This window comes from Kogia breviceps, chromosome 14 (genome assembly GCF_026419965.1).
Source record: "Kogia breviceps isolate mKogBre1 chromosome 14, mKogBre1 haplotype 1, whole genome shotgun sequence".
In the NCBI taxonomy this organism is placed as follows: domain Eukaryota; kingdom Metazoa; phylum Chordata; class Mammalia; order Artiodactyla; family Physeteridae; genus Kogia; species Kogia breviceps.
The window spans coordinates 17,556,158-17,577,796 of NC_081323.1; the positions used below are offsets into that span (position 1 = coordinate 17,556,158).

Below are 21,639 nucleotides of genomic sequence, written 5' to 3' on the forward strand. Positions count from 1 at the left end.
AGCGGTATTTAGCAGTTTTAGTTGTATAGGTCGTGATGAAGTCAATTCCAACCTCTTAGGACTGGCTAGGTAATGTTGCAGGAGTCTGGGGTATTAGAAATCTGTATCTACTTTACACTTAACTCAGTACTTGTTAAATGGTCTTCCCCAGCAAGGGTAGAGCTATCTTTGAAGAACCTGAGTCTCTGTAGTGTTTTCTAGCTACTTGACATTGATTTTAAGTTAAATCTTGGCTGAAAGCAATTACTGTCATATGATGAATTGAGGCAATTTATTTATTACTTGAGAAACATCCTAGGTGATGTCACTTAGAAGAATGATGGAATTATCCTTCTCAAGTCATCCATTATCAACCAGATCTAGTGAGGGAGGCACTGTTCTGAGGTGTCGGGGAGGTAGTCAACAGTTTTTAAAACTTAGTCATCATGAGATCAAAGAAAAGAGTGTTGGAAATAAAGCAGAAAACAGTCGCCTAAACTTGAGCTTGCTTGTCTCCCTGTGGGATTATATGGGTTGCTTTGATTGCTAAATATCAGGAAAGATATTACAGAGAAAGCCCAGAGATTAATAATAAAACTAAACTCAATGTATGAAGGGCTTGGAGATGGTGGTTGATGTACAAGGAAAGTGAAAAGGATGAGGGAACTTAAGTTAAAAAGGTCAAGTTTAAATATCATTTGAGCAAAGTCTGTATAATTTGGCCCATATAACAAGATTCACATGACATGTTCATCAATCCCTTAGGTATTAGAATGTGATATATTGGTGGGAGGGCATGAGGGGAGATAATCTTCAAGAAAAGCAGGTATGAAATAGAACTGCATGATACAGCAGGTGGCAAACTCAGCAGGGACAGCCGTAAATACAAAGACGCCTTAGTCTGGCTGATCAAGATAAGATTCTAGATCCCCTAAGGATGCCCTAAAGAACCAGTCTGATTCTTTCTTCCAGATTTTTGAGGAAAGACAGCCAGATTTCTTTGTTGAACAATCCCTTCCCCTATTTATTGAAGAAGTGGCAGAATAGTACAGTGGTTTAAAGAGAATAAACTCTGTACCAGAGTGCCAGGGTTCAAACCCCATCTCTGCCACTTGCTTCTGTTATTTAGTCTCTCTGAGCCTCAGTCTCCTCATCTCTGAAATGGGTATAATTATAGACCCTGCTTTGTAGGGTTGTAGTGAGGATTAAAAGGGATAGCATATGGGAAGGGCTTAACATGGCAGCCTGGCTTGTAGTAAAATCTCCAAATGTGTTTAAACTCTATTATTAATAATATGGCTGTTAAACATGCGGTCAGGTATCCTGACTCTGCTGTTGCCATCATCTGGATACAATTTAACACCTGGCTGTCCTGAAAGCCAGTCACAATTTCTGCAGCTTGGGTTTGACTTTGTTGCAGTGAAGACACAGTACTGGACATTCCTCCTGATTTACAAGCCCAGACACCTCTCCAAAGTGTCAATGAAGTGCACCTAGCATCGTGTGTTCAGAGGAAGCTCATGCTGGCCCTTGGCCCATTTGGCCTCACATCCATCCCTTGCTTTCCCTCTGCTGTGCAGGTAACCCCCATAGGCTGTGTTTCCTGGGCCCCATATCACCTGGTGTCTGGGTGGGGCCAATAGGAGACAGGAATTGTAGCATGAGAGGAAGGAGAAGCCTTCTCTCTCTTGGCCTCAGGCCCCTTCTTTGGCAGTGACCGTGTCCCCTCTGTGGCTCCAGTTCTCCCATAGGTCTACTGGAGTTCCAGCTTCTGTTGGGTGGCCCCGACCTCTAGGCTCTGTTGAACCTTTGTCTCTCTAGTCTGGGCTGAGTAGCGGCTCCTGAGGTTGCTACCCACTGGGTTGCCTCACCGTCCTCTCCTGACCCCTGGGTACCAATTCTCTGGTAAATCTGCTCCATTTTAAATGTTTGGAGCAGCTTCCCTTTTTCTGGTTGGATGCTGACTGATGTGGAGCCTTGGCTGCTAGTATTGAGTCCCTCCTTTAGTAAATGGTAAGGAAAAAAAATCTGATTTAATCATCCAGCCTATATTTTTTCCTGTATCAACATCACACTTCCTTGTGTGAAATGTATGGAATCTACATTTTTCCATTAAAAAGAAAAAAAAGGTCAACAACAGCATTTGTTTCTCCCCAGGCTTCTCGAACCCCTCCTGTTCGCTACAGTTTCAGTCTTCAAAGACTGCCAAAATAGTCCATGATCACAATTACAAATGCTGTCAATGCCTTGGGATGCAATTTGTGAAGTCTGGAGGCTTGAATCTAATGAAGTATCCAGATGCTTTCCTACCAACTTCTTTCCGATCTTGGACTTCAATTCCATCTCAAAAATAGCCTACCATTCTGAGAATTCACTTCCAGGAAAAGCAAGAAGGGATATGATGCATATCTGACTTTAGAAGAGCCAGAGACTTGCGCAGCTTCCTCATCTTCTCCCTGGTGCCTCCTCGTGGCAAAACTCCCCAATAATCAGAGATACCTGCAATGTTCAAAACCTTCACTGGCATAGAGGTAGCAGCTCCGAGTCGGGATTTCAGAGGTTTTCTCTACTGGGTGCCAGATGCATGTAAAGCCAAAGTAGAGACGGAGAAACTCTTGAACAAAAGAAGTCATTAAATAGATGGGTGTAAACTGCCAGCACAGTAGACGTTGGGATAAATGCCCTTGGATAGCTAAGAGGCAACTGTGTGTTTGAAAGACTGTAGCTTTTAGGAATTGTGTCCCCGAGAGCCAGCCTCCTTTCTTTGTCATCAGCAATCATCACCAGCATGGGTTATGCGGCCTCTGGGATCTGCTTGGTTTTAACAGTTACAATTAGATGTTCTTTATCTGCAGCTTCTTTTTTTGCTCCGTTATCTTTACAGGGGAAATTCTCTGAAGTAAAGCTATAGAATTAGGGTTATAGCCAGTGAGAGTACTTTGAGGAAGAGTTATTAATCCCTTGTTGCCAAATTATGTTATTGCTGCCATTAAGTCATCCAGTCGGAAGCCTGATACCGGCCTTGCCTGTAGGAGGAAAGACAAGTGCGTCACTCTGGGGTCTCTGCCTGCCCTCATCCTAAGGTTTGGATGAACCCTGGGCAGCAGGTTGCCAGGAGGCAGCACCCACGGTGCACCCGCATTTGACAGACACAAGAAACCCTGCTACAGCCTGGAACCAGTTCCAAGGTCGTGCCACCATTACGCCCCATATGTGAGCAGATTCTCAGAGTTTATTAAACGTTTTTACCTCCGTATTTACATTTGATCCCTAGGAAAGCCCTGTGGACTTGTCATTTACTCCCTATTTGACAAATGAGGATATCAGATCACATTGTGGTTAACAGCTTTGATCAAGGTCACACACCTAGTTAGGGGTGGAGTCTGGGTGCAAGCTCATATATTTCTAATTTGAAACCCATTGCTTTTGACCGATCTCATAAAACCATAGCATCTCATCATCCAAAGGGGTATAAGAGGTCACGTAGTCCCTTCTGCTCGCTGGGGAGCACAGTGAGTGCCCAGACGGTGCATTTCATTGTTGTTGACACATTCTCCTGCCATTGTGGGTAACTTGGGGGTTTGGGGGGTAGAGCCCCACTGGAGTCCCATGGATCTAAGGATGACAGGGAGAATTTCTCTCTCTCGGAACACGGGTATCACTGTAATAAAGGGATGCTGCGTTGAGGTGGAAGGTGGGGTCAATAAGCAGAGGAAGAAGGGTCAGCATCTCGTGAAAGTGAGGTATTGAGGGCTTGGTTAAGCACCCAGGAAGCCCAGGAGGTAAGAACAGGTGGAGACAGAGTGGACGGTCTGAAATAGGACTTGGGAACCACGACTGCTTTCGTGCTGCTTGCAACATCATAACACTGTATCGAAAAGGGCTGGGCTTTAGCCTCATCTGGGGGGCATTTCCACATTAAAACCTTCCCTTGTGTTGGCCCCTGATCTACTCTTGTCACTCCTACCGGTTTGTATTAGCTCTGCTCTTTAAAATTAAAGGGACCAAATCTATTCCGTCTTCCACAATGGCCTTTCAACATTTTTAAGGCAAGAATTCCGTCTCATATGAATCTTCCCTCCTCTAGGCCAACAAAATCCCGATTCTGACTGCCACTCCTCCAAAGTCAATGATGTCTGGATTTCTATGTGCACCAGAATCACCTAGAGACCTTGTAAAATGCAGGAGCTGATTCAGCAGATCTGGTGTGGAGACCGAGAGTCTGCATTTGTAATAAGTTCCCAGATGAGTTGATGCTTCTGCTCATTGGACCACACTTTTTGAGTGGCAGGCCTCTTGGCCTGTCTTCACCCTGAAGGTCCTCTCAGGGGTTGGAGTCCACACGTGAGCAAGCCTAGTGCAGAGAAGAACAGAGAAGCATTGTCCTTATTGGGGGGGGGGGGGTGTCTCAGGAGTCCCTGGGGAATATAAACTGGGATGGTTGTTTGGCACCATAGGAGGAGGCTGGGGGTTGAGGGGGGAACATGGTACCTGGGCCCCATATATTGAGGAAGAGAGGCAGAGGCTTCAGAAGACTAAGAGCCCTGCCTTGGATGCCAGGTTTCCATATGCAGCCGTCGATAGGTAGCACATTGAAAGCCAGATGTGCGCCCTGTGCTAGAGCTCGGAGGGGACTAGATTCTAAGCCACCGTAGCTTTCATGCAAAGAGTCAAGGGCAGGGGGCGGCAGCAGCTGCTTTGAGAGAACTGTCTCAACCTTTGGCAGTACTCAGAGCATGGAAGGCACAGCTGGCTGGGGTGTAAGGCTGGGCATGCAACCTCGTATTGGAGACAGCAGTCTCCTGTCAGTGCAGACTGAGTTCACAAGATTATTTTTGATGACTGCATCACACAGGTGACTCTGGTAGAGCCTTGAAGCTACTCCAAATGGATAAATGTACCACCTGGTGCCTACTCGCTAATTCTGATTTACTCGGACTATTCTTAGGTTGGCTTCCAGTGGAGGGCAGAGATGAAGAGCAGGCCTGCAAATCGCCCCCCTTTCTCTCCATTCTCAGACTTCTAGTTCCTGCTTAGTAGACAGAAGTCACCCAGGGCCAGAGACAGAGCTTCTTAGGGATCGGGGACTGATACTATGTTTAACTCTCATGAAAAGGGTGGGTTTCGGGCAAGAGTAATGCAGTTACCATATTACTAATGGGCTTCCAGACCCCTTGGATTTCCAGTCAGATGGCCAGCTCTCTAGGTGGACCCAGGGCTGGCATTTCCTTAACAGTAGCTCCATCAAGGACAGTTCACTGTAATGATAAGGGGGTGGGCCTTGCACACAGGATCCCAGCTCTGAAACTCACCAGTTATATGGCTTTGGACAAGTCATTTCACCCATTTGTGAAGTTTCCTAATCTAAATAAAAGGGAAAATAAAACTAGCATCTTCTGTGTCAAGTTTTGTGAGGATTAAATGCCTTCATATATGAAAAGGGCTTATTAGGACATTTTTTGGCACCCAGTAATGCATGGATACGTTTAGGCTAAATTTTTAAAAGTAGTAGTAATTGAGCTTCTGTTTGATGAAGTGCCCAGTACCTGCCTGAAAGAGCTGGTTGCATTGCTAGGAGGCCCCCTCATTAGCGAACCCTGATGTGCTTCCCTGTAAGCCCTGTTGCAGGCTCTCATCTGCACTCACGACATGAGCCCCGTGGACAAGCTCCTGGCTCTGCAGCAGGAGCAGGACTAGCCCATCTGTCTCTGCCCCTCTCTTCTTCCTCTCAGACGTAGGAGCCACACGTCAGTGCTATCTGACCTTTGGTCCCAGAGCCAGTTCCTCAACACCTGTGTCACCTTTGAACACTGTCCGCACACTTCCGTTAGGAACAGAGGCACACATCCCTAGTGGCTAGAGCCAATGCCCTTAAAAGGGGGCTGAAGTAGAAGTAGAATTTACCACGTCCCAGGGCAATCCCTGTATCTGGAGTCTAATTGGACCAACCAAGCATGGCTCCTCCTAATAACCTCACTGTACAGGGTCTGGGATTTCAGCTGGGATGCCCGTTGGCTGAACTCACGGAATTTGTCTAAACTGCTGGGCTGTGGCCTTTCAGCTGGCCTCTCTGAATGTCTAGGATGTTCCTCTGTGACCCTCGGGTGTGTTCCACTGTTGATTCATGGTGATCACTGAAGGTTCTTCTGTTTAGGAACATCTTGCAGTTTACTTGGGAAAGGTTTTCTAACACTCATCCAAGATCTTCACTTTCCTTTGAGTAGGGAGCTTGATTCTATCCTAGGAGTAGCATTTGAAAGAGCTGATTAATCCTTCCCTTAAAACACTGTCTTCCCCTGGCTCTCGGACACTGCACTCTCCCGGGTATTTTCTTACGTGTCTGGCCACTCCTTCTCTGTCTCCTATGCAGGCTTAACTTCCTCTTCACACTCACTAAATAATACAGACCCTCAAGTCTCTATCTAGGCCTGCTTTTTCATCCACTCTGGTTTTTTTTAAAATTTTTTTAAACGTCTTTATTACAGTATAATTGCTTTAAATTGGTGTGTTAGTTTCTGCGTTATAACAAAGTGAATCAGTTATACATATGTCCCCCTTATCTCTTCCCTCTTGCATCTCCCTCCCTCCCACCCTCCCTATCCCACCCCTCTAGGTGGTCACAAACCACCGAGTTTATCTCCCTGTACTTCGCGGCTGCTTCCCACTAGCAATCTATTTTACGTTTGGTAGTGTATATATGTCCATGACACTCTGTCACTTTGTCCCAGCTTAGCCTTCCCCCTCCCCGTATCCTCAAGTCCATTCTATAGGAGGTCTGCATCTTTATTCCCGTATTGCCCCTAGATTCTTCGTGACCATTTATTTTTTTAGATTCCTCATATATGTGTTAGCATACAGTATTTGTTTTTCTCTTTCTGACTTACTTCACTCTGTATGACAGTCTCTAGGCCCATCCACCTCACTACAAATAACTCAGTTTCATTCCTTTTTATGGCTGAGTAATATTCCATTGTATATATGTGCCACATCTTCTTTATCCATTCATCTGTTGATGGACACTTAGGTTGCTTCCGTGTCCTGGCTATTGTAAATAGAGCTGCAGTGAACATTTTAGTACATGACTTTTTGAATTATGCTTTTCTAGGGTATATGCCCAGTAGTGGGATTGCTGGGTCGTACGGTAGTTCTATTTTTAGTTTTTTAAGGAACCTCCATACTGTTCTCCATAGTGGCTGTATCAATTTACATTCCCACCAACAGTGCAAGAGGGTTCCCTTTTCTCCACACCCTCTCCATCATTTATTGTTTGTAGATTTTTTGATGATGGCCATTCTGTCCGGTGTGAGATGATATCTCATTGTAGTTTTGATTTGCATTTCTCTAATGATTAGTGATGTTGAGCATTCTTTCATGTGTCTGTTGGCAATCTGTATATCTTCTTTGGAGAAATGTCTATTTAGGTCTTCTGCCCATTTTTGGATCGGTTTTGTTTTTTTAATATTGAGCTGCTTGTAAATTTTGGAGATTAAGCTTTTGTCAGTTGCTTCATTTGCAAATATTTTCTCCCATTCTGAGGGTTGTCTTTTGGTCTTGTTTATGGTTTCCTTTGCTGTGCAAAAGCTTTTAAGTTTCATTAGGTCCCATTTGCTTACTTTTGTTTTTATTTCCATTTCTCTAGGAGGTGGGTCAACAAGGATCTTGCTGTGATTTACGTCATAGCGTGTTCTGCCTATGTTTTCCTCTAAGAGTTTGATGGTGTCTAGCCTTACATTTAGGTCTTTAATCCATTTTGAGTTTATTTTTGTGTATGGTGTTAGGGAGTGTTCTAATTTCGTTCTTTTACATGTACCTGTCCAGTTTCCACAGCACCACTTATTGAAGAGGCTGTCTTTTCTCCACTGTATGTTCTTGCCTCCTTTATCAAAGATAAGGTGACCATATGTGCGTGGGTTATCTCTGGGCTTTCTATCCTGTTCCACTGATCTATATTTCTGTTTCTGTGCCAGTACCATACTCTCTTGATGACTGTAGCTTTGTAGTAGAGTCTGAAGTCAGGGAGCCCGATTCCTCCAGCTCTGTTTTTCTTTCTCAAGATTGCTTTGGCTATTCGGGGTCTTTTGTGTTTCCATACAGATTGTGAATTTTTTTGTTCTAGTTCTGTGAAAAATGCCAGTGGTAGTTTGATAGGGATTGCATTGAATCTGTAGATTGCTTTGGGTAGTAGAGTCATTTTCACAATGATGATTCTTCCAATCCAAAAACGTGGTGTATCTCTCCATCTATTTGTATCATCTTTAGTTTCTTTCATCAGTGTCATAATTTTCTGCATACAGGTCTTTTGTCTCCTTAGGTAGGTTCATTCCTCGATATTTTATTCTTTTTGTTGCAGTGGTAAATGGGAGTGTTTTCTTAATTTCACTTTCAGATTTTTCATCATTAGTGTATAGGAATGCCAGAGATTTCTGTGCATTAATTTTGTATCCTGCTACTTTACCAAAGTCATTGATTAGCTCTAGTAGTTTTCTGGTAGCATCTTTAGATTCTCTATGTATTGTATCATGTCATCTGCAAACAGTGATAACTTTTCTTCTTCTTTTCCAATTTGGATTCCTTTTATTTCTTTTTCTTCTCTGATTGCTGTGGCTGAAAGCTTCAAAAGTATGTTGAATAATAGTGGTGAGAGTGGGCAACCTTGTCTTGTTCCTGATCGTAGTGGAAATGGTTTCAGTTTTTCACCATTGAGGACAATGTTGGCTGTGGGTTTGTCATAGATGGCCTTTATTATGTTGAGGAAAGTTCCCTCTATGCCTGCTTTCTAGAGGGTTTTTATCATAAATGGGTGTTGAATTTTGTCAAAAGCTTTCTCTGCATCTATTGAGATGATCATATGGTTTTTCTCCCTCAATTTGTTAATATGGTGTATCATGTTGATTGATTTGCATATATTGAAGAATCCTTGCATTCCTGGGTTAAACCCTACTTGATCATAGTGTATGATCCTTTTAATGTGCCGTTGGATTCTGTTTGCTAGTATTTTGTTGAGGATTTTTGCATCTATGTTCATCAGTGATGTTGGCCTGTAGTTTTCTTTCTTTGTGAGATATTTGTCTGGTTTTGGTATCAGAGTGATGGTGGCCTCGTAGAATGAGTTTGGGAGTGTTCCTCCCTCAGCTATATTTTGGAAGAATTTGAGAAGGATAGGTGTAAGCTCTTCTCTAAATGTTTGATAGAATTTTCCTGTGAAGCCATCTCATCCTGTACTTTTGTTTGTTGGAAGATTTTTAATCACAGTTTCAATTTCAGTGCTTGTGATTGGTCTCTTCATATTTTCTATTTCTTCCTAGATCAGTCTCGGAAGGTTGTGCATTTCTAAGAATTTGTCCATTTCTTCCAGATTGTCCATTTTATTGGCATAGAGTTGCTTGTAGTAATCTCTCATGATCTTCTGTATTTCTGAAGTGTCCGTTGTTACTTCTCCGTTTTCATTTCTAATTGTTGATTTGAGTCTTCTCCCTTTTTTTCTTGATGAGTCTGGCTAATGGTTTATCAATTTTGTTTATCTTCTCAGAGAACCAGCTTTTAGTTTTATTGATCTTTGCTATTGTTTGCGTCATTTCTTTTTCATTTATTTCTGATCTGATCTTTATGCTTTCTTTCCTTCTGCTAACTTTGGGGATTTTTTGTTCTTCTTTCTCTAATTGCTTTAGGTGTAAGGTTATACTGTTTATTTGAGATGTTTCTTGTTTCTTGAGGTAGGATTGTATTGCTATAAGCTTCCCTCTTAGAACTGCTTTTGCTGCATCCCATAGGTTTTGCATTGTCGTTTTCTCATTGTCTTTTGTTTCTAGGTATTTTTTGATTTCCTCTTTGATTTCTTCAGTGATCTCTTGGTTATTTAGTAGTGTATTGTTTAGCCTCCATGTGTTTGTATTTTTTACAGATTTTTTTCCTGTAATTGATATCTAGTCTCATAGCATTGTGGTCAGAAAAGATACTTAATACGATTTCAATTCTCTTAAATTTCCAAGACTTGATGTGTGATCCAAGATATGATTTATCCTGGAGAATGCTCCATGAGCGCTTGAGAAGAATGTGTATTCTGTTGTTTTTGGATGGAACGTCCTATAAATATCAATGAAGTCCATCTTGTTTAATGTGTCATTTAAAGATTGTGTTTCCTTATTTATTTTCATTTTGGATGATCTGTCCATTGGTGAAAGTGGGGTATTAAACTCCCCTACTATGATTGTGTTATTGTCGATTTCCCTTTTTATGACTGTTAGTATTTGCCTTATGCATTGAGGTGCTCCTATGTTGGGTCCATATGTATTTATAATTGTTATATCTTCTTCTCGGATTGATCCCTTGATCATTTTGTAGTGTCCTTCTTTGTCTCTTTCTTTGTTTTAAAGTCTATTTTGTCTGATATGAGAATTGCTACTCCAGCTTTGTTTTGATTTCCATTTGCATGGAATATCTTTTTCCATCCCCTCACTTTCAGTCTGTATGTGTCCCTAGGTCTGAAGTGTGTCTCTTGTAGACAGCATATATACGGGTCTTGTTTTTGTATCCATTCAGCCAGTCTGTGTCTTTTGGTTGGAGCATTTAATCCATTTACATTTAAGGTAATTATCGATATGTATGTTCCTATTACCATTTTCTTAATTATTTTGGGTTTATTATTGTAGGTCTTTTCCTTCTCTTGTGTCTCCTGCCTAGAGAAGTTCCTGTAGCATTTGTTGTAAAGCTGGTTTGGTGGTGCTGAATTCTCTTAGCTTTTGCTTGTCTGTAAAGGTTTTAATTTCTCCATCAAATCTGAATGAGATCCTTGCTAGGTAGAGTAATCTTGGTGGTAGGTTTTTCTCCTTCATCACTTTAAATATGTCCTGCCACTCCCTTCTGGCTGAAAGATCAGCTGTTAACCTTATGGGGATTCCATTAAGTGTTATTTGTTGTCTTTCCCTGGCTGCTTTTAATATTTGTTCTTTATATTTAATTTTTGATACTTTGATTTACATGTGTCTTGGTGTGTTTCTCCTTGGATTTATCCTGTATGGCACTCTCTGTGCTTCCTGGACTTGATTAACTATTTCCTTTCCCATATTAGGGAAGTTTTCAACTATAATCTCTTCCAATATTTTCTCAGTCCCTTTCTTTTTCTCTTCTTCTTCTGGGACCCCTATAATTTGAATGTTGGTGCATTTAATGTTGTCCCAGAGGTCTCTGAGACTATCCTCAATTCTTTTCATTCTTTTTTCTTTATTCTGCTCTGCAGTAGTTATTTCCACTGTTTTATCTTCCAGGTCACTTATCCATTCTTCTGCCTCGGTTATTCTGCTACTGATCCCTTCTAGAGAATTTTTAATTTCATTTATTGTGTTGTTCATCACTGTTTGTTTGCTCTTTAGTTCTTCTAGGTCCTTGTTAAACGTTTCTTTTATTTTCTCCATTCTATTTCCAAGATTTTGGATCCTCTTTACTATCATTATTCTGAATTCTTTTTCAGGTAGACTGCCTATTTCCTCTTCCTTTGTTTGGTCTGGTAGGTTTTTACCTTGCTCCTTCATCTGCTGTGTGTTTCTCTGTCTTCTCATTTTGCTTAACTTACTGTGTTTGGGGTCTCCTTTTCGCAGGCTGAGGGTTCGTAGTTCCTGTTGTTTTTGGTGTCTGCCCCCAGTGGCTAAGGTTGGTTCAGTGGCTTGTGTAGGCTTCCTGGTGGAGGGGACGAGTTCCTGTGTTCTGGAGGATGAGGCTGGATCTTGTCTTTCTGGTGGGCAGGTCCACATCTGGTGGTGTGTTTTGGGTGTCTGTGGCCTTATTATGATTTTAGGCAGCCTCTCTGCTAATGGATGGGATTGTGTTCCTGTCTTGCTAGTTGTTTGGCACAGGGTGTCCAGCACTGGAGCTTGCTGGTCGTTGAGTGTAGCTGGGTCGTGGCATTGAGATGGAGATCTCTGGGAGATTTTCGCCATTTGATATTACGTGGAGCTGGGAGGTCTCTTGTGGACCAGTGTTCTGAACTTGGCTCTCCCACCTCAGTGGCACGTGGCTGGAGCACCAAGAGCCTGTCCTCCACACGGCTCAGAATAAAAGGGAGGGAAAAAAAGAAAGAATGAAAGAAGATAAAATAAAATAAAAATAAAATAAAATAAAGTAAAATAAAATAAAGTTATTAAAATAAAAAATAATTATTAAAAAAAATATTTTTAAGTAATTAAAAAAAAAAAAAACACGGACAACAGAACCCTAGGACAAATGGTAAAAGCAGAGCTATACAGACAAAATCACACACAGAAGCATACACACTCACAAAAAGAGAAAAAGGGAAAGACATGTATATATCGTTGCTCCCAAAGTCCACCTCCTCAATTTGGGATGATGTGTTATCTATTCAGGTATTCCAGGGATGCAGGGTCCATCAAGTTGATTGTGGAGATTTAATCCGCTGCTCCTGAGGCTGCTGGGAGAGATTTCCCTTTCTCTTCTTTGTTCGCAAGGCTTCCAGGCTCAGCTTTGGATTTGGCCCCGCCTCTGCGTGTAGGTCGCCTGAGGGCGTCTGTTCTTCACTCAGACAGGACAGGGTTAAAGGAGCAGCTGATTCGGGGGCTCTGGCTCAGGCTGAGGGGGAGGGAGGGGTGCGGACGCAGGACGAGCCTGCGGCGGCAGAGGCTGCCGTGATGTTGTACCAGCCTGAGGCGCGCCGTGCGTTCTCCCGGGGAAGTTGTCCCTGGATCCCGGGACCCTGGCAGTGGCAGGCTGCACGGGCTCCTGGGAGGGGCGGTGTGGAGAGTGACCTGTGCTCGCACACAGGCTTCTTGGTGGCGGCAGCAGCGGCCTTAGCGTCTCATGCCCGTCTCTGGGGTCCCTGCTGATAGCCGCGGCTCGCTCCCGTCTCTAGAGCTCCTTTAAGCAAGTGCGCTTAATCCCCTCTCCTCACGCACCGCACCGGGAAACAAAGAGAGAGGAAAAAGTCTCTTGCCTCTTCGGCAGCTCCAGACTTTTCCCGGACTCCCACCCAGCTAGCCGTGGCGCACTAGCCCCCTTCAGGCTGTGTTCACGCAGCCAACCCCAGTCCTCTCCCTGCGATCCGACCTCCGAAGCCCGAGCCTCAGCTCCCAGGCCCCGCCCGCCCCGGCGGGTGAGCAGACAAGCCTCTCGGGCTGGTGAGTGCTGCTCGGCACCGATCCTCCTGCGGGAATCTCTCCGCTTTGCCCTCCGCACCCAGTTACTGAGCTCTCCTCCGAGGCTGCGAAGCTTCCCCCCTCCGCCACCCGCAGTCTCCGCCCGCGAAGGGGCTTCTAGTATGTGGAAACCTTTCCTCCTTCAGGGCTCCCTTCCACTGGTGCAGGTCCCGTCCCTATTCTTTTGTCTTTGTTTATTCTTTTTAATTTTACCCTACCCAGGTACGTGGGGAGTTTCTTGCCTTTGGGGAGGTCTGAGGTCTTCTGCCAGCGTTCAGTGCGTGTTCTATAGGAGCAGTTCCACGTGTAGATGTATTTCTGATGTATCTGCTGGGAGGAAGGTGATCTCCGCGTCTTACTCTTCCGCCATCTTGAAGCTCCTCCTCATCCACTCTTCATTATTTCTCTGGGTGACTTCATCAGCCCCCATGCTTCAAATACCATCTTTGTGCATATGACTCACACATTTTTACTTCCAGCTTAGGCCGCCTTTAAGAGCGTCAGACCTGCATTTTTTAACTGCCTACTTTTCTAGAGTATCTCACAAGCTCAGATTGCCCCAAACACACTTATTTTCCGTCTAACTCTATTCCTTTTTAATTGTGTCTTGAACCATTAAGCGTCACCATTATCCACCTCAAGAATCCAGTCATCCTCAAGAATCCAGTTCTCTTTCCCTTACGCCCTGTATCCCATCCATCAACCGGTTTTATTTGTATCTATTTCGGGTAATTATCTCTTTTATTGCATCTTTCCATCTTCACGGCCATCACCTGAGTTCAAACAACTATTGTCTCCCATCTGGTTGACTATAATAGTTTCAAAATGCATCTCTCCAATCCACCTTGGCTTCTCAAAGAAACTGGAACGGTCCATTGGAAATACAAATCTGACCATATCGTACGTCTATGAACCGCACTTAAATGACTCCCTGTGTTTCTGGGGGTAAAAAACAAAAGCTCGCACTGTGGCCTATAATGTCCTGCATGGACTGGCCCCTGCTGCCCTCGCCAGCTGCTCTCACCCTGCTCTCCCTGCCTTCTTGCCCGCATTACGCCACAGTTCTTTCACATCTTGAATGCACCAGCCTCCTTGCCTCCATCAGACGGCCTTAGCCAGTGCTGTTTCCCCTGCCGCCACTGTGTGCTTTTCTCGTGGTGCTCTATTTGCCTAGTTATAGCCTATCCTCCCTTGGAGCCCACCCCATGGGCCACTTCCTCCCAGAAGTGATTCATTTCCCAATTATGTGTCATGTGCCTCTCTATTGACAGAGTTGAAAGCTTCCTCTTATTGATTCTTTATTAATTGTTCCCTCAACCCCACTCACCACTCATTGTAGGCTCTCTGAGGGCAGGGACTGTGCCTGTTTTGCTCACCATTGTATTACTAAATGCCCAGCATACAGTGGGTACTTGTGATTATTCGTTGGAGGAATGAAGTGTGAATCTCATTAGAAGAAGCTAATAACAGTGTTCCCGGGGTAATAGGATCCTCTCCATGGCTTTGCCTTTGTGCCCCCAGTCTCTAGACTAGGATCTCCTAGCAGGTAAAGTTTAGCCATTACTACATCAGTGAGTGAATGCTGCAGAGCCAACACTTCCTCCAAAGCCAAATAAAAAGATTCTGACACTATTGAGGAAATTATGGTCTGAGGTGCTGAGCCTCCTTTAGGCTTAGTCATGTTCTGTGTCTGGGGGACTAGACATATCTCAGAAATCTTGTCTCCAAACGTGAAAATGGGGGCAACTCGGGACTTGCCTGCACTCTGGACTGTGAGACCCGCCTTCCTATGAGGTTGGCTAACTCCGCCAGGAATTCTCTGGCTGTAAATAGGCAGAGCCTGCTCAGACCATCCTGCGATTTGATGAGCTGAGTTTGTCTCTAGCTGGTGAGAGGACCTGAATAAAATCCCTTCTTTGTAAGTCCTTCCAGGAGAAGGATCTCTGACCCTGTTGATAGCATATAGTTGGGCACACAGAACATGGATGCTTAGTAGCAAATTAATGAATGCTTGAAAGAATAAATGAAGCAAACGACTGTGGTCCACTAGCCTTTCTGTCGTTCAACCATCATCTGTAAACCAACGATGGGGAGGAGGGAGGCCTGTGCTGGACACTGGCTTTAGAGAGATGACTAGCACGCGCTCTCTGCTCTTGAAGACTTGCCGTTCCCACTAGGGAGACTTGACTAAGTGAACCCAGTTTTTCTAAGTTCCAAGAGAGTCCGGGGAAAGTGCTGTGGTAAAGGAAACACTTGACGCTCTTAATCAGGAAGAGGGGATGTGCCAGAGGACTCTGGTCTGAAACATCCGTGAGTTTGGAGAATCAAAATCATAGCTTATGGACATTAGCATCCCTTCAACTCAGCTGAGTTCTGTGAACACTTGGCTGAGAAACAGGAGAAACTCAATCTGGTTTCATGAGAACAAATGTGTGTGGGCAGAGATGTCATCCCTTCAGCTAAACATTCAACCACCACAAACATTAAGGCAACACCAATTATGAGGCAGATCCTGTGCTAACATGAGGAAACAAAGGTAAAGGACGCTTCCTCTTGCCCCCTAGGACCTTGCAGACCGCTGGCGGAGACAGATGGGGAAACAAATCACTGATAACATCAGCACATTGAGATCTGTACCAAGTGGTACAGAGTGTTATCAGAATTTGGAGAAGAGAGAGGAATCTTCCTGAGGCAACCAGGGAAGGTGGTGTCACTGGTAACGGTTGAGCTGATTCTGATGTGGTAGAAAAGTAGGGATGCGTCAGGGAAAGGATGCTTTGGTTTTAAGCTGCCTCGCATAAACATGGGATCATTGGGAAGAACTCACGACGGTGCTGGCCCAGGACCACACTCTAGAAGATTCACACAGGTTCCTGGGATGAGAAGTGGCCTCTGTCCCTGGTGCACTGCACGAGGAGGCCGGGCTTACGCATTCTTTGGCTCCTTACTTTTGCTATGGCAGTAGCCAAGTGTTGTCTGGGAGGAGAAGGATTGAGGGACTAGAGGACATGAAAGTTGAATTCAAGGCTTCTGCCTTTTGAGACCTAGACTTACAGAAAACCTGCGTGATCCTGGCCCTGAGCTCTATCAGCCACGTGACTTTTAGCAAGTTCCCTTTGTTTTCTCATCTATAAAATGGGAAAATCAATACATACTTTAGGGAATATTTGCAAGGATTGGCCAAGCCGGATCCGCAAAACGGCCCAGCACAGGGCAGAGGATACAGTAAGTGCCCAGTTCTCAGTCTTCCTTGATGTGGAATCGAGTCAGAGTGTCAGTAGCTGGCAGAGCACGTAGCATCAGCATTCAACCCAAACACGGAGTTAGCAGATATAAGCATTTTCTGAACCCAAGGCAATTCCCTTTAATCCCCACCATTTGCTTCCTATAAGGCACAAACTAACAGAGTTATGTTTTTATCTTTAAAAATCCAGTGCTTTTAATTGCGTTACCCTTACACAAAGCTGTTGTTTTCGCCATTTACCTGAAAGAATCCAGTAGGATTTGGAATAATTCCATGAGCCTGAGATGCAAACCATGGTTCCATTGTTTGATCCTGGGGACAAACCAGTATGAGGGATAAAATTCTCTGCTTGATCTCATGGGAGGATAAGGGTTACCCTTACCCAGCATAGTGGTTGTGTAACCTTGGGCAACTCAACTTCTCTGCACCTCAATTTCTTCCTCTACAAAAAAGGCTATGATAATAATAATTCAACATCTCAAGGAGTTAATCCTCAAAAGGGTTAAGTGGGTCAATGTGCACAATACCCTGAGCACAGTGCCTGGCGTATAGTTAGTGCTCCGTGAATGGAACCTGTTGTTGTTACGATTGCGTCTAGTCACATATGTGAGGCTTTTCAGTTACCTTTCTTCTTCCCCTTTCCCCGCAAGGTGCCTCCACTCAGAACTCCAACACCGTGGAGCCGGAGAAGCAGGTGGACAGCACGGTGAAGATGGCCGGCGTGGTGGCCGGCCTCCTCATGTTCATTATCATTCTTCTGGGCGTGATGCTTACCATCAAAAGGAGGTGAGTTCTGCTTGCTGCCCTGCAGACCCAGCCGACCCCAGGGGGCCCCCGGCACGGCCATATGGCCGAGCCCTTCCTCTGCTGATCGCTTCTGAGCAGGGACCTTCTGATATAACTGTCGAGGTCCTGAAATTTGGGGCCAAGCGTGGCTCATCGTGTTGGTGTCTGAAGGGCACGTGTGTCTGCTTGGCGAGCAGCCCCAAGACGGCAAGTTTCTTGCGGGGCGGGGCTTCCTTGGAGTACCATGGGATTCCACGTATGATCCCTCTCAGAGATAGCCGCTCTGTCGTGATTGGTCACGTCATCAAGATTTACAGGGGAGCCCCGGGGACACGGGTGAGCCCACAAATACAGACGCAGGGAAGCAGTGCTTGGTTCCTTTGACCTTCGTGCATCCTTGACTTTTCTTTGCTCAAGCGGCAGCATCCCAAGGGATAGATGCATCCTCGGCATCTCTGAGGGTGTGACAGCCCTGAGGGAAGGCTCCTTCCTACTTCACATCCCATAGACCCTTCCCAGCTGGATTGTGGCTGCTTGTCACCTCTCAGCAGGATGTCCTCCTGGCACCTCTGGTCAGCGAACACAGTTCTCTCCTGTTGCGTGCATTGCTCAGGAAAGCCAGGGTACAGGTTCTTTCCTGATCCCCCCGATTCATTACATCGACATCTTCTGTTTATCAGACGTGCAGGAGGCTTGAAGACAAGACGAAGGAGTTGCAGAGAGGGAGAGGAAATAGTCCTCAGGGAAAGTTGAAGAATATCAGCTCTCACTGTCCCCGGGGTACACGATTATTCCTCCAAACAGGGAGGGGGTCCTCCTACCTCCTGTACCTTAGCCACCGTGTCCCCATGCCTACTGTCCATCTCAATTTCAATGCCAGGATTCCAGCCTTGGTCTCCACCCTCCCACTCCCCAGGCTGCCAACGCAAACAAAACACTTGTCTACATTATAATGATATGTGCTGCCACCTGCCCTGCCCCCAATTTACAGAGACCTTTTAGTCCATTCTTCAACAAGCTACTAACTCCTCAGCCCGAAGCTCTGGGTTTGGTTACTCACCGAGTTCAGGACAAGCCCAATAATGAGGACCCGGACTTGCTTTCATCCCTGAGACAAAAACAGCTTGTGAAACTTGTTCCCACCAGAACAAAGGGACAGCATGCCCCAAAGACAAATTCCAGCTTCTACTCTAAGGGGTCCCATGAATATAAATGCATGAAGTAATCAAATGAAGACAGTGTCCTTCTTTGAGCGAAGCCATCAGTTTCGCTCTACAAGTAGTCTGCCTTCTTTTAGCCACTCTGGCAGCAGAATGTCTCTGTGTGTCTCGTGGTTCTGTTCAGAATCAGCCAGGACCCCGTTTGACCAGGACATCTTATTGGTAGGACCTGTTCTTTCTTGACATCTTTGTTCTAGAGGATCATTCCTATCCTCAGGCTCCCAGCAGAATGACTGAAGAGTTTCGGTTCTTGTCCAGCTACTGGTTTCCTGGTTGGAGCGGCTAGGGAGGAGGGAAGGTCCGTGATAGTATTGGGGGTCAAGAGCCCTCAGAGTCATCGTCGTCATCCATAAAGCGAGGCCACGTTTTATGTCTGTGACAAGCCAGCTGCTGTTGGATGAGGCCGAGCATGAGGTTTGATCTCTCTGGGGGTGAGTGGGCACGTCGCACATGTAAGATCATTGACACGTTCTCGGAGTCGCAGACGCTTTAGAGACAGAGGTGAGTTTGGGCCAGTCTCCCTGAAAAAAGTAACCAGTGTAATAGAACTGCGTTCCTCTTTGATAGAGCCTGAATGTTCTCATTCTTGGCCACCGATTTGTAAGTCAGATATGCTCTTCCAATTTTGCTCTTTTGAAAGCCTGACTTAACCCACGTCACCATTGTCTGCGAGCTTGTGAAGAAATTTCACTTCCCTCTCAACAGCTATTTCTGAAATGTGTGACTTTCTGGGAGGCAGGAGAGGGCTTTCTGGTTTCAGGCTGGCAGCAAGGATAAAGTGAGCCCTTTGTGTGGTTTTATCCTCTTCTGAGTATCTTCATCATCTCTCACCTCTATCAAAACCATCTGGTCAGACCCAACCAACATACATCGCCGTGATCACCATTTCTTTCCAAGAGGCAAAACTCAGATGTAGTGGCAGTGGGCAGGGGCTAGGGGGTGCTGATCAGTGCTTGCATATACAGTATCTTTGGGAGAAAATAAGACATTTTTCTGGCCTAGCTGATGGTAATATTTTACAAATAGGTATAGGGGAAGGAAGGGGAAGGAGCAGAGAGGAGGGGAGGGGAGAGGAGAGAGGAGTAGGGGATGGGTCAGAGGGAGAAAAAGAGAAATTAAACATCAGCCTGCACTCTTTCCACTAACCCACAGTGTCTTCTGATGTCTAGAGGTGCCCCCACCAAAGGACAGTGAAGAGCTTAATGGGCTCCTTTCCCTCTTCTGATCCCAACCCCATATATAAATATGGGGAAAACTTCACTGGGCAGTTGAGTCTGTCACTAACTTACTTACTGCTCACCAGAATGATGTCCACAGCCACCTAAAAGGAATAGATTTGAAAGGAAAAGAAACCCCCAAATAATAGGCGAATCATCACAACTCAGGATCCTAGTGTCAGCATCTCGTCAGTGTCCCTTTGTGACCTAGCGTTAGTTCCTGCATCTAGCAGCTCTCAGAAGTCGAATGCCTGCCACACTCCCTGCACTGGCTTGCGCTGGGTCTTCTCCCTAACCTCCACAGACATGGCCGTGGCGGCTCCCTGTTTCCTCTGCTCCCAGTGGATTCAGCTGTCTCAAAGTCTTCCCCAGAGAGGCAGGCACGTGTTTCCAGTAGGCCCCTAGTTTCTCGGTACAGGCCTTGAAGCGCCCCTGTCACTCTCCAAAGAGAGTCTTTCTCTTACTGTTAGGTGTTTGGGGTGTGTGTGTGTGTGTGTGTGTGTGTGTGTGTGTGTGTGTGTGTGTGTGTGTGTTGTACTGAACTAGAAAGCTGGCCCAGAGTCTTTCTCTTACTGTTAGTTGGTTGGTGTGTGTGTGTGTGTGTGTGTGTGTGTGTGTGTGTGTTGTACTGAACTAGAAAGCTGGCCCAGAGGTCTTTCTCTTACTGTTAGGTGGTTGGTGTGTGTGTGTGTGTGTGTGTGTGTGTGTGTGTGTGTGTGTGTGTTGTACTGAACTAGAAAGCTGGCCCAGAAAGGGCTAGAGATACAGAGGACCAAGGGAAGGGCTTAGTGAAAGAAGCTAAATCCATTTACATTCAGAAAGGAATGTAAGAGAAAGGAAGAGAGAGAGAGAGAAAAAAAAAATATATCAGCATAGCCTAAGGAAAGTTTTGTTGTTGTTGTTTGGCTGTTTTATAATGGGTGGAGGGGATCTTGAAAAATGCAAGGTTGCAGGAGGGGATATGAGATGCTGGTGAGCGATTCAAACAGAATTCCCTTACAGTTTGCAAAAGATGCAAATTAAACTGCAGACTTCTTTTAATAGTACCTTTGGCTGTTTGGACTGGGTTTCTTTGAATGCAGGACCATACAGAATCAGGGCTACAGGGAGCTATGGAGGATTGCATGAGCATTATAAGAAGGCAATCTGGAGCCCCTTCCGACAGAGTTAACAGCCAGTGTGGTTATAGCCAAGCTCCCTGCAAAATAGTCATTCTTATGCTGTCACTGGATAACGGCTCCATCTTTTTCTCCTTGCTCTATTGATCACATCTAGGCCTCAGAACATTCTAAAATGGCTTCCTGTATGCCATTATGGAATGGAACGTACCTCCTTCTTCATGAACACCCTGTTGAATCGTGAAATAGAGAAAAGCTCTCGTCACTGCAGTCCCGCTCATCTTCTTTCCTGACCTCCTCCCTTTAGAATTATCGAACATCCTCTCCCAAAGGAATGGGCAGCCAAGGCATTGTAAGGCCACCTCTCTGGTCCCTTGGCTTAATACCATAGGGCCCTGGGTGCCTTCAATGCAAATTAAGGTGGAAAGCTCAAGCCTTAGTGCCTTAACTAGTGTATCTTGATGTTTGAAGGTGTTTCTTGGCCACTCACATATGGGAAGTTTGACATTTTAATGTTTGTTTGTGGGATATGGACATACGTGCATGTGCCTACAAGCTTCCTGTCATCCAGTTTATTCCCTGGGACACGCTTCCTGCAATCTGAACATGGACCTCCAAGGCTTAAGGCATAGCAATGCACTTTTGAATGGGGAAACACTGGAGCCAGCTGAAGCAGAATTCTTTGGTAACAGTATATCTCGACCCCAAGACTTGTCTGTATCCTACATTAACCTCACCATCCCTTCTTACTTTTCAAATGTATACTAGGCAACTTTTAGGGAGACAGTTACATAGTCCTTCGCCACACATAGTTGCACCCACCCCCATCTCCTCTTCTCCTCTCCCCGCCCAGCTCTTCCTGGTCCAGCCTGAACTTCCTGCAAACCACGCTTTGCCTGTCCAAACAGTAACTCTTCCAAGCGTACATTTGGA

At 45.2% G+C, this 21,639-nt stretch overlaps 1 protein-coding gene across 27 annotated transcripts in view; it reads left to right on the forward strand.

The window, feature by feature from the left end:
- Window positions 1-21,639, forward strand: part of PTPRT (protein tyrosine phosphatase receptor type T) — a 1,303,183-nt gene that overhangs the window by 1,119,824 nt on the left and 161,720 nt on the right. For all 27 annotated transcript variants that reach the window (XM_067013228.1, XM_067013229.1, XM_067013240.1 and 24 more), the window contains one exon: window positions 17,016-17,151. In XM_067013228.1, the coding sequence (XP_066869329.1) occupies window positions 17,016-17,151 (136 nt within the window). The remainder of the gene's footprint in view (window positions 1-17,015; window positions 17,152-21,639) is intronic.